Raw genomic sequence first — 11,213 nt, 5'->3', positions numbered from 1 at the left:
CCCAGCCTCCGAGCTTGATCTTCTTATGTTCTAGTTACTGTAAGACAGTAGTGGCTAGGGACGTGGAGGATGCAGGATACTCAAAGGGCGCGTTGAGGCTTTGAAGTCGTGTCTACATACCATGATTGAAGGAGAGCGCGATATCTCATCGACATCATTGGAACAAGTATTTCTTCCCATTGAACTATACGTATCATTCGTTGTAGTTGTCCCATCCTCATCAGCCTCATTTTATCTCGCATAAAGAAGAACCCATGAAACTACCGATGATAGCAACGCCGATCAGCTCACCGTTGTCGAGTCGAGGGTCGAGATACCTCATGTCCAGTAGCCAGCTATGACCGGACCTTCAAGCCCCAGCGACGGTACTCAACAACAACAACAACAGCATCATTCCATTTCCCCTTTCCCCTTTCCCCTGACGATGAAAAACATCAACATTCTTACGCCAATCAGTCACGCGGCCTCCACAACCACCCCTCCCTCCCCAGATTGACCTCGAACTCGACGCCGCCGAAAACCCCGATCGCGAGATACAAGTCACCATCGCCCTGCAGGCCGTCGACGCCTTCGTCCCTCTCATCGCGCTCCTCGTCGACATCCCAGCCGTCGCTCTCGGCCCTCTTGCCACCCCTCGTGACAAAGACTCTGGTCTTGACACGCCCCTCTGGGCCCTGCGTGCGCAACTCCTCCGTCCCAAAAGTCATGCCGACCCCGATCGTCTCGCCGGCTTTGAACTCGGACACGAAATCCCGCCCGCCCCACGGATCGTTCACGAACCGCCGCCCGTCGTCGCCGTGCACGCCGACACTCGCGCGGTGCCAGCCGGGGAGCCGCCACATCGGGTACGGCTTGCCGGCGTAGCCGATGGCGATGCCCGAGTTGGCGTTGCTGATGTTCAGAATGCGGATCTCGAAGTAGATCGTCTTGGGGCCGGACGTCAGTAGCGGGTTGTCCTTGGCGGCGAAGTAGAGTGGGATGCTGGAGAGGATGATGGCGTCCTGTGAAGTTTTGGATGTTTTGATCCGGTAGCTCGCGGGTGAGAGCTTGCGGATCGTGGACGAGCTAGGCCACAGTTGTGGTGGAGGCGTTTCGAGACTCAGGTGGCCGGCGTTCGCGAGGGCGTGGAGCTCAGGGGTCGGGAGCGACGGTGTGTATGATGGGTTCTGGGCGCACCAGGCATGTGCGCGCTCGGCCGAATCGTAGCTGGCATTGTTGCTTGGAGAGTAGTCCTGTGGTAGTGCTGGCGGGGGTGGGAGGAGTGCTGTGTCCGGAATCACGGTCCAGTCGTGGTATGGTGGGGGGTTTGCGGACTGTGATGGTGGTGGACCGGGTGGTGGTGCGTATGTGTCTTGCTCGTGTTGCTTGGAGTGTGATGGGGGAGGTCCCGGAGGAGGAGCAAAGTCCTCGGCGTGCTTTCCCTTTCCATCGGTGCGTTGTGATGGTGGTGGACCGGACGGTGGTGTGTACTGCTGGTCGTCTGTGGAAGATTGTGCTTTGGATCCTCCACCGAATAAACGACGCTTCTCTTGCGTGGCAGACCAGCCGTCGTGAGACGAAGAATTGTCTCGGATGGGTTGCTTCGTTGGATCATCAACACCAACGTCACGTTTACCCTTGAGGGAGCTAAAGAGACCCATGTTAAAGCAGAGTCTAGAATGTCCGCTCTTGGTGAGAAGTGGGAACTTCGTATGATGGGGGCCGCCTCAGAAGGGAATAACTCTGAGAGCGCTTGCTTGATATTGGAGCGACGTCAGAGCACAGCAGGTTCCACAACTGAGACAACTGCGCCAGAAATCGAATTCGATTATCCTCGTGTCGTCAATGCGAAAGTACACTCAATCACTGAGCATGTGCAAATGTTGCACCTAATGGGCCTGTCTCGTTCGTGTTCAATGCTTGTGAGTACAGTTGAGCAGATGGTCTTTATCTGCAGGGCCTTCGTATGGCTAGGTCTGGGGTAGCGCGTATTCGTGTTGTAGAAAAGTGAATCTGACACGTTGCGAGACTGACAACAAGTCGTGAAGGAGGAGCTGTGATCGATCACGCTTGCAATCGTCGACCGAAGCTCGATGCATGCAAGAGCGGCACGAACGAATTTGGACTTGGACCCTGGAACAGTCGTGATGAGGTCTAGACCGACAAACGCGGTGATATATTACTCGTCACGGAAAGTGGCGGATCGTCCTCCACTGATAAAGTCGAGATGAGGTCTGAGTCAATGACGGCAGAGGCGGGTTTCTCACGTGGCTCAGATGTGGACCGCGGGGTAGAATAGTAGGGGTCGAATATACTAAAAAATCATCTCTATGAAAAGAAGACAATGGCAATAGAATCAAAATTCCGAATCCAGGACTGCAACACCCTCATTATATTCCACGCGAAACTCAGATGCCAGAGGACATTGTGGCTGTGTAGAACTACCAAACCGAAACTGCCGCGGAGAGGTTCCACATTCGGAGACGTATTGATCGCTATTTGAATTAAGTGAGGCTCACTACAACGGGCACGAGGCGAAATTGATAACAGTTGGTTGGCAAGACGTATTAACACCATAGACTTTCTATGGGTATTATTTTATTTCCAAATTGTGTAGAGAAGCTTCACTCCACATCAATTCGTAACTCGTCTGCCCACCTAGAAGTCGTGCGTGGCACGCCATCATTCAAACAGTATCTCCCTTTTCTGTTGACCCGTAGCTGGATTCTCAGGCCATTCATCCAATACAGCTTGGGCACCAGTCAACGTGAAATGCAACATCGATTGTGTTGGCACATCGACCAACAAGGCATAGTCCCCAGGGAACAACACTTGATTGCCATTCTCGTCGTACCTCGATAGACTTCCGAGCGTCAAATTCAAAGTCGCTATGGAGCTGCTTCCGCCTGGGATGTCAAACAGCCGCTCATAAGCCACTAATTGCTTGATGGGGTATGGAGCTGGCCCATATTGTCCAGAGATGAAGCCTAAAGTCACAAAATCTGATGAGACTTGACCAATATTGGTCACGTTGACCTGGATAGCTGTAAAAGGACAAAGATCGAGATATTGAGAGTCTGATCCGTTGCAGCTTGAGACCAAGGACGAAATATCGTAGCTAGATTGGCTTGGTTCGATGATAGTAGTGCTGAAATTCGTGTAGTGTAATCCATAGCCGAATGGGACGACAGCCTTGTCATACCACTTGTAAGTTCGGCCCGGGTTTCCTGAAGTTGCATTAGGTCTAAGGTTCATGTCAGTCAATGGAACTTGGTTGACATATTCTGCTGGATATTGCGTGATCGGGAGTCGACCAGCAGGACTCGTCTTTCCAGTCAGGATGTTGAAAAGAGCATCACCACCAGCCATGCCAGGATAACCACCCCAGATGATTGCGGAAATGTTTGGGTGGCTCAAAAATGGACTGTTGTCCAGCTGCGTGCCAAACTGTGCAAGGACCACTGGCTTGCCCATCGAGGCGAATTGATTGATGATGTCGACAGAGGCTGGTGGCCAACCAATATTATACCGATCTTTGCTCTCAGATTCATCGCTGGTACTGATACCATCGGCCACGATGATGATGTCAGCTGCCTCAGCAGCAGTGAGTAATTCATCCCAACCATCAGTTGTGGGCACTCCAAATCCACCTCCATATTTCACATTGACATTAGGAAGTTGTTGAGCTGCATACAGTGGCGCATGGAGGTAAGGTGCAACACCGAAATAGTTCCCTTGCATTTTCGTGGTTGCATTTGCCCAGCCACCAAGGAGAGCAATCGTAGTATTATGATCCGTGGGAAGGGACAACGGCAGAAGCCCATCATTTTTGAGTAATACCATGCCCTCTTCAGCTGCTTTGAGAGCGAGTGCTTCAGCATCAGGTGTCAAAACATCCGACCATCCCAGAGATCGATACGGAGTAGCTGATGGAGGATCAAAGTACCCCAATTTGAGGAGGCCCGAGATAAGTCTTGTGACGGTCTGGTCAATGACCGAATCGTCGAACAAGCCTTGATCATACGCGTCTGGAAGGTGAGTTGGATAATAAGAGCCCTGAACCACAATAAGTACACTTGTCCATGCAATAGCAAGCAGTCGAACTTACGCAATTCAAGTCAGTTCCAGCGACCAATGCATCCGCAACCGCCTGCTCTCGAGTCGGAGCATAGTAGTGCGGTGCATAAATGTTTTGAATTGCATCGCAATCAGAAGTCACATAGTAGCCATCTCCTGTCCAGTTCCAGTGATCCCTTAGAATCGTTTGAAGGATATATGGATCGGCACAGGTCGGTACTCCGTTGAGAGCATTATACGAGCACATTATCGATCTGTGTGCGTTAGCATCCATGAATGAATCATTCAACTCAAACGTACCCAACCGCAGCGTCCCGAGCACACGTTTGAAATGGTTGGAAGTAATATTCTGCCAAGTCTTGTGTTGTGACAATCGCATCGAAGTTGTACCGATCTGTGTTCTCCCAGATTTCGAGATCGTATGCCACGAAGTGCTTGCAAGTTGCTATGACCTTTTTGATTGCTGGGTCATAACCTCCTTGCAATCCATCGATCAAGGACGCGACATAAGATTTCAAATGGAAAGTGTCTTCACCAGGCGTTTCCTGGCCACGACCCCATCGTGGATCCCTGTGAGCAATAGTTAACAACGGATTGTACCATTCCTCGCGAAAATTCCCAACTATGTAGAGCAGACTGGTTTGCATGAAGATCTCGCACTGTCGACATGCCGCAGAGCCCGAGTAAATTAAGTACACATGGGAGGGCATTTTCACTCACTTATATGGATTGATATTGGGTGTCCAAAAGTCCAGACCTGTTCGATTCACATTGCTGAATGCACGTGCCTCTGTGCTGACAACGGTCGCAACAGCATGTATGAGCGCATCGTCAAAAGCTGCTCCCATCGTGATGGGTTGCGGAAATGAAGTCGCATGCGAAAAGTCTCCTGAGGCACTGAAGTTCACTCCGGGGCTGCTCGCTACACCGTGCAATGCCTCCTCTGTCTAAAGGTTAGTCAAGTTCAAAGAAGGGTCTGCGATACATAGAGTAAACTCACGCCACCATTGGTATGATGGAAGTCCCAGCCGAGGGACTCCAGGAGATGTATTGCCAGTGAGATTGAACTTCTCATCGATGGCCAGAATTGCAACAAGCGCCTTTGCACGGTCTGCGACGGAGGCTCCTCCATCGCAAACAGTGTTGTTTGCGAGCGGACCATTTCTGCAGTCCGGAAATCCGTAGGAAGCTGCGACTGATACTAAGGTTGAGAGCAGTAGTCCTTTGCAAAGGGCAGACATGGCTACAGCTGCTCAATGGTGAAGTGGAAGATTTGTAGGAGGCAATTGCGCAACCCCATCCTACTTACCTGAAGGAACGATCACATTTAACCATGAACACAGGCTCATTTCGACCACAGTATGCCGTCATACTCTACACCCGCATCGTTTGTACTCCGCGTGTGGAGTTTTCTTGAGACTGAATATGGAGTTTAGATTCCATTCTGCATGGTTTCCAGGGACAAAGAATATTGCAATGCCGATCACCGGAAGAATTCGTGCCGGGCATAGGCATGATGAGGGGTGCAGGATGGTGACGAGTATGTATACTACCACATGGGTGTTGAGTTGCAAGGGAAGTTTCGCAAGTCGACATGCATTTCCCCGGGGAAGGTTGCAAGGTGGATTTTTATCTCCACTGTGTGAACCTTGACATCAAAACAAACATTTCTTTCCGTTCATGATCCAGTAACCACCTAAGCATTTTACACGTGACATTGAATTGCACCCGTGTTTCATCAACATTTAATGATCAATGACAGAGAAGCTTATGCTGTGCCAAAATTGCAACCGTTGTGGCACCAAAGCCCCGCACGCCATAGGTTTATATTCAGGCAATAGAGGCCTTGTGAGATGATGCAGAGAAAGAGCAGCGGTCAGACACAGCCTGGAACAATTACCGGTGACAGTTCTCCGTCTTTCAAATGAGGAAATATCCCAGAGGTACAACGCGTTTGACTGGTAGTGAGCGTCATTTGGTGTTGGAAACGGCAGATTTTTACCTAAGTAATGAGAACCTGGAGACCATCAGCAGATGTTCAATAGATCATTCACCCTGGCCGCTTATTAGGCTAAATCGCTGAGAAATGTGGAGGCGGAGGTGGTACATGACGGAGGAGAAGCTGGGGTTTACCAGCCTCTCATGACTGCATCACCCACTTCGGAACCACGAATCAGGAGACAGGCAGTCACGGCCTCGCCAAACCCCCCTTCTTGTCATGGAATATTCGATACACGTTAGTCACGATCGCCGTCCAGCCGTCTGGTGCCTCCCTAAGCCTCTAAGGCTGTTGGCCAGTGTTTCCTAGGAGGGAAGCTTCCTGCCAGACCCAAATATGCTTGTAATTGCTTGGCCGAGCCTTGGATATCTTGCTTCGACTGTCTGCCGAAATACTGATCCATCACTAGGATTGTTGCTGACCTTACCTCGAATGGTATGATCGACTCTCTGCATGGCTCGCCTCTCAGTTGCTGCAATCTGCAGGCCATCTTGCTTCACCTCATTCAATATGAGCCTGAAGCTGGGCTTGTAGGACAACGTGGCGAGATAGGCGACAGGAAAACAGTTCAATTCATCTCGCCTTCTTTTATTGTTGCTTCCATCTCGTAATATATCTTCGTACCGACAGACTCAAGAGCTGTAACATGGCTCCTGCTGTGGAAACCTCCCAATTCAACGATGCTGCCCTTCAGCGCCGCCTTGCTCTCGTTGGCAAGAAAGGCTTGCAGCGATTATGAGAAACAGTGGTGTTTTGCTTATCGCGAGCATTGGGCGTGGTTCTTTGTTGTTCACCCCGATAGGTCTTGGGGTCTTTGTAGATGGCCATGGCTTGAGTAAATGAGAATGCAAGCTCACCTGCCAGGCTTTAATTGATCGAGGGTTTCGGCACAGTAAAAGATCGCACAATGCATATGATTCACGGCCATCCATTGTTGAGATCTAAACTTGAAACCCCCAGCGCGTTCACGTGTAGTGTAGCCAACCTGGGATGTTGTTCCGTGGTATCTCACGAGCTGAATATGGCCACAGATGCTGTCTGATTACACCGGAGAGTAGCGACATGATACGGAGGCAGTTTAGCATCTCATCTTTCGAGGGCAATTTCGAGTGATGATGTTAAGATTAGTTAATCGCGCCTGGGATGCCTCGCGACGCGACAAACGCCGCCGTGAGCGGGTGGCCACGGGCCGAGGGTGCCCGAGTCCTTATCCTCAAGTACCACTGGGGACCCGCTAGGGGTTAAGCGCTTCACGGTTCGAGCCCCCAGAAGTATTCCCCTTGAACCTCATCCACGTTTGGAACAAGCATCGGATGTCTATTATGCCGCTTCTGCAGGACCTGGTTACAGTGCTGGAAGACTCAGTTACAACAATACCTAAGCATGCATTACCATGATAGATGCATTCCCAGTGCTAAAGACAGCTCGAGAGAAGCGTACATTACCTACCAGCCACACAATTTTGAATCCAGCCTCGTCTTCTTTTCAGTAGGTTATGGGGAAGGCGGTTACTGTCCTCTCTTCTAGAGGAAGGAGATTCATCAGTAAGTGCCAATGATGGTGTCGGACTAGTCGTTGGAACCGCCCTCGACGGAATACATGAGTATCATTCCACAAAGATGCGAAATACCACTCTCGTTCATGTCATCGCAACCTTGCTCACTCTGGTAAACCATTCCCTTACTTTGATAACCACCAACTCCCTCCCATTCAAAATCACTCAAACCACCACCCAAGATGACCCAAACTATCTGGCACCAATCTTCCCAATCCTGCCATTCACTAAATACAAGCACAATCCCATTCTGAGCCCGAACCCCTCCAACAAATGGGAATCAGCGTACGTGTACAATCCAACAGCGATAGTTCTCAACTCGACCATCTTCCTGCTCTACCGGGCACAAGACTCGGAGCGTACATCGTCAGTCGGACTCGCCTGGTCGACTGACGGATATAGCTTCACGAGACTCGACGAACCGATCTTGTATCCCACGGAGCGATGGGAGGCTGGCGCTGGAGGCGGCACCGAGGATCCCAGGATCGTCCGCGTCAACGGCACGTTCTACCTAACGTATACAGGCTACGACCTCAACACGCCGCAATTATGCATCGCGACCAGTGAGGACCTGCTGCATTGGAAGAAGTACCCGCCTGTCTTCCCGGGGTTTGAAGATATCGCCATCAGCGAGCGAGGCGAGCATATCGCGAGAGTCAACCATACCAAGAGTAAGTGCTGACACCGTATCTCCCCAAGTCAGAAGGGATATCTGGAGTACTCACGGCAACCTCGAATTTCCAGGCGCTGCAATCATCACCGAACCCACGACTGACGGTCTCTACCACATGTACTTCGGCGACAGCCTATTCTACCACGCGACATCGCCAGACCTCCTCCAGTGGACCCCAAATCCCACCCCGTTCGCGAGGCCCACCTTTCCGTGGGAGAACGGGTTGATCGAACCAGGCCCAGCCCCGATTAAGACACGCGATGGGAGGTGGCTGCTCGTGAGTTCATTCGTCTTTAACCACCAATGTCCTGAGCCGACCTCTTTTCCTTTTTCTGACACCTGGCGCGCGATGTAGATCTACAACGCCATGACGACCGGCGCGGACGAATACCGTGCGACGCAATACTCGGTGGGCCAAATGCTTCTGGATCCCTCGAACACGGTCGAACCTCAAGTCCATTTGTCCGATGATTCACTCGACCTTCAGAACCAACGACATCATCAACATCTCCACGACAGTCCACAACACCAACAGCATCCGCTATCTTCACCACCACCCCAGCCGCCACGACGACAAAGACCCCTGGCGCGCCTGGAGACGCCGTTCCTCGTGCCGTCGACGCCCGAGGAGGAGCGCGGACAAGTCGACCTCGTGGTGTTTGCCGAGGGGCTGGTGCAGTTCCAGGGCAAGTGGTTTCTGTATTATGGACAGGCGGACCAGACGCTTGGGGTCGCTGTGGCGGATGTGCAGCCTTGAGGGAGGGCACTTGCAGAATGAGCTGTCTAAACGCGAATCAAGGAGGATTAGTTATGAGGAGGGGGGCGTATCATGATATTTAATCCAGTGCATTGAGAAAGATGGTGACAAAGGCATTAAATTAAAGTAAGAATGATGGTTATAAATCATAGAAGAACATCGGAATAAATCGTATTCATATGAAGCTCTCCAACGTGTGCCATGCACATGTTGAATATATGATATACTGGATCCGACGTCTATCATTGGGTATTTCTCCTTAAAAAGGCAAACCGCGTCATGGACAGAATGACGACTTGATCAACTAGCCATCTGGGCTCCTCATTACACTGCCATGTAAGTCCCTTTTACCTAAACCTGTAAACTCCCCAGGTCACGGGCCTCGACCCACTGACCATCACCCAGTTGCTATTGTACATGAACACTCAAAAGGGGCAAGGTGTTGACGGAGACGTCATCTTTAACCTTGGCTATGAGCGATTTCCAAAAATCAACGACCATCCGATGCTGATGAAAGACATGACCAGATGGAACTCTGGTGACAATGGACTTAAAAAATGGGTCGGGATGTGATGAGAATAGAAAAGCCGTTCAGGGCCATAAAATGAACGGAAATCGTTTCGTGCACTCCAACGACAACAACGTATCTTCTATACTTCTCGTTGCAGCTGCGCCACCACCGATCTTGTCAAGCGAAGGCGTGGGTATCATAAGTTTTGATGTAAAATATCGACATAGATATGGCGTTCAAGGTCAGATGTCTTGAATCGAATTTGAAGAATCGTTGTCTTCGATCGCTATGCTTTGATGCATGGATGGCTGTTAATATGAACAGTCCAGGATGATGCCGGACAGGGCAAGAGAGGATACGATAATCGAGCCAAAAACTCGTTCATCGCCTGCCCTTCTTCCCACTCGTGCTGGCACTTCGACCAAGATTGTCTTTCGACATGGTTCGGGTCAGACCACCAATGTAGTCTTGGAGAAAACGGTTTTCGTTCTCTAGTTTATCATGGTCGGACTTTACTTCATCGATTTTCTCTGCCAATGCGGCGAGCGAGGACTGGAGATTTCGGGCTTGTCTATAAGAATGATTAGTATGGCCCAAGGAACAGAGAGTTGATTTGAAAGCGTACTCTTTGAGAGATTCTCGAACACCACGCTCCAATCGCTCGATATCTTCGCTGTTCCGTCGAGGACTCATGGCTCGTGCATCATCCGGGGGATAAGCTCGTTTTTCTGTTTGGACTACGTCGCGACCCTTAGGCACTATGATGGTATTTGACCTTTGGCGATCTCCCAATCTTGGTCTGTCCATTCGTGATCGCCGGAAATTATGTCGTGACGATTGTAGTTGAGAGGAGGATTCGGATTCGGAGGAGGATGAGGACGATGCGCTTGATATCGAGGGGGAGGTAGACGGGTGGTATGCAGGGCCGGGTGACTGTTCACCAGTCATAGATACTGGCTGAGGTTGTGAAGCCGTAGCCTGGGACGATGATGTATTACTGGACATTTGTTGGTAGCTATCCCCCGTGAGAGTTGTTGTCCGATAGATTCTGAAAGACTGGTGGACCTGGGTTTTGGAGTCGTCGAATTACACATGGGCCGGAGTACCGTCAAAGTCACTGAACGCACTGCGCGCCGACCAATAACTGCACTCTTGCTGGCCGAAAGAAAATCGTCAAGACATTCGACAACGAGCACCAGCTCATATGATTTGAACCAGACTGAGAAAGACGGCTGCTGGGAGAAGATGAATACGTCTGCTCTACCCGGTAAGAGTGTAGAAAGTAAAATGGAAGGAGCTTGGCAAGAGTGCGGTGTCCAGAAGGTGGATGTGGGAAGAGTAGGACGATAAGACGACAAAGTTCAGAGTCAGAGGGGGCGGTTGCTGGAGTCGGATGGGTGTTGGTGGAGGAGGTGTTGGTTGACGACGATCAGGCGGAAATGGGGCAGGATTGGCAGTCAAAGAGCAGGTCCAAGAGTGGAAATGGTTGTATCGGTGAGGGCCCGAAAAAGAGTGGTTTAGGATGTGAGAGGATGGACAGTCCCATTGATCGACAGCAGGTCAAGTGGGATTATTGGGTGAAACCGTGTGTACTGGAGAAGAGGTTTCACTCAGACTCTTTGAGTTGCCAGTGAATGTTTTTCTTGACCCATGGCAAGAGGC

General features: G+C 50.7%; 4 protein-coding genes across 4 annotated transcripts; 1 reads left to right on the top strand and 3 right to left on the bottom strand.

Moving 5' to 3' along the window:
• Window positions 1-452: 452 nt before the first annotated feature.
• On the bottom strand, window positions 453-1,640 carry LTR84_013122 (uncharacterized protein; the record flags this gene model as incomplete). Its single annotated transcript, XM_064856627.1, has 1 exon — window positions 453-1,640. One exon carries the CDS (start codon window positions 1,638-1,640, stop codon window positions 453-455), a length of 1,188 nt encoding a protein of 395 aa, XP_064707803.1.
• A 1,021-nt stretch (window positions 1,641-2,661) lies between these two features.
• On the bottom strand, window positions 2,662-5,297 carry LTR84_013121 (uncharacterized protein; the record flags this gene model as incomplete). Its single annotated transcript, XM_064856626.1, has 5 exons — window positions 2,662-4,035; window positions 4,088-4,310; window positions 4,357-4,626; window positions 4,777-4,999; window positions 5,057-5,297. 5 exons carry the CDS (start codon window positions 5,295-5,297, stop codon window positions 2,662-2,664), a joined length of 2,331 nt encoding a protein of 776 aa, XP_064707802.1.
• A 2,377-nt stretch (window positions 5,298-7,674) lies between these two features.
• On the top strand, window positions 7,675-9,040 carry LTR84_013120 (uncharacterized protein; the record flags this gene model as incomplete). The annotated part of the gene is made up of 3 exons (XM_064856625.1): window positions 7,675-8,281; window positions 8,355-8,560; window positions 8,639-9,040. The coding sequence occupies 3 exons, from the start codon at window positions 7,675-7,677 to the stop codon at window positions 9,038-9,040; spliced, it is 1,215 nt and encodes a 404-aa protein (XP_064707801.1).
• An 892-nt stretch (window positions 9,041-9,932) lies between these two features.
• LTR84_013119 (uncharacterized protein) lies at window positions 9,933-10,556 on the bottom strand (the record flags this gene model as incomplete). Its single annotated transcript, XM_064856624.1, has 2 exons — window positions 9,933-10,122; window positions 10,177-10,556. The coding sequence occupies 2 exons, from the start codon at window positions 10,554-10,556 to the stop codon at window positions 9,933-9,935; spliced, it is 570 nt and encodes a 189-aa protein (XP_064707800.1).
• Between the last annotated feature and the right edge of the window lie 657 nt (window positions 10,557-11,213).

The sequence above is a fragment of the Exophiala bonariae genome, assembly GCF_035927105.1.
Source record: "Exophiala bonariae strain CCFEE 5792 chromosome Unknown scaffold_9, whole genome shotgun sequence".
In the NCBI taxonomy this organism is placed as follows: domain Eukaryota; kingdom Fungi; phylum Ascomycota; class Eurotiomycetes; order Chaetothyriales; family Herpotrichiellaceae; genus Exophiala; species Exophiala bonariae.
Note: the sequence above shows the minus strand (reverse complement) of the source record. Positions and strands in the feature narration are given on the sequence as shown.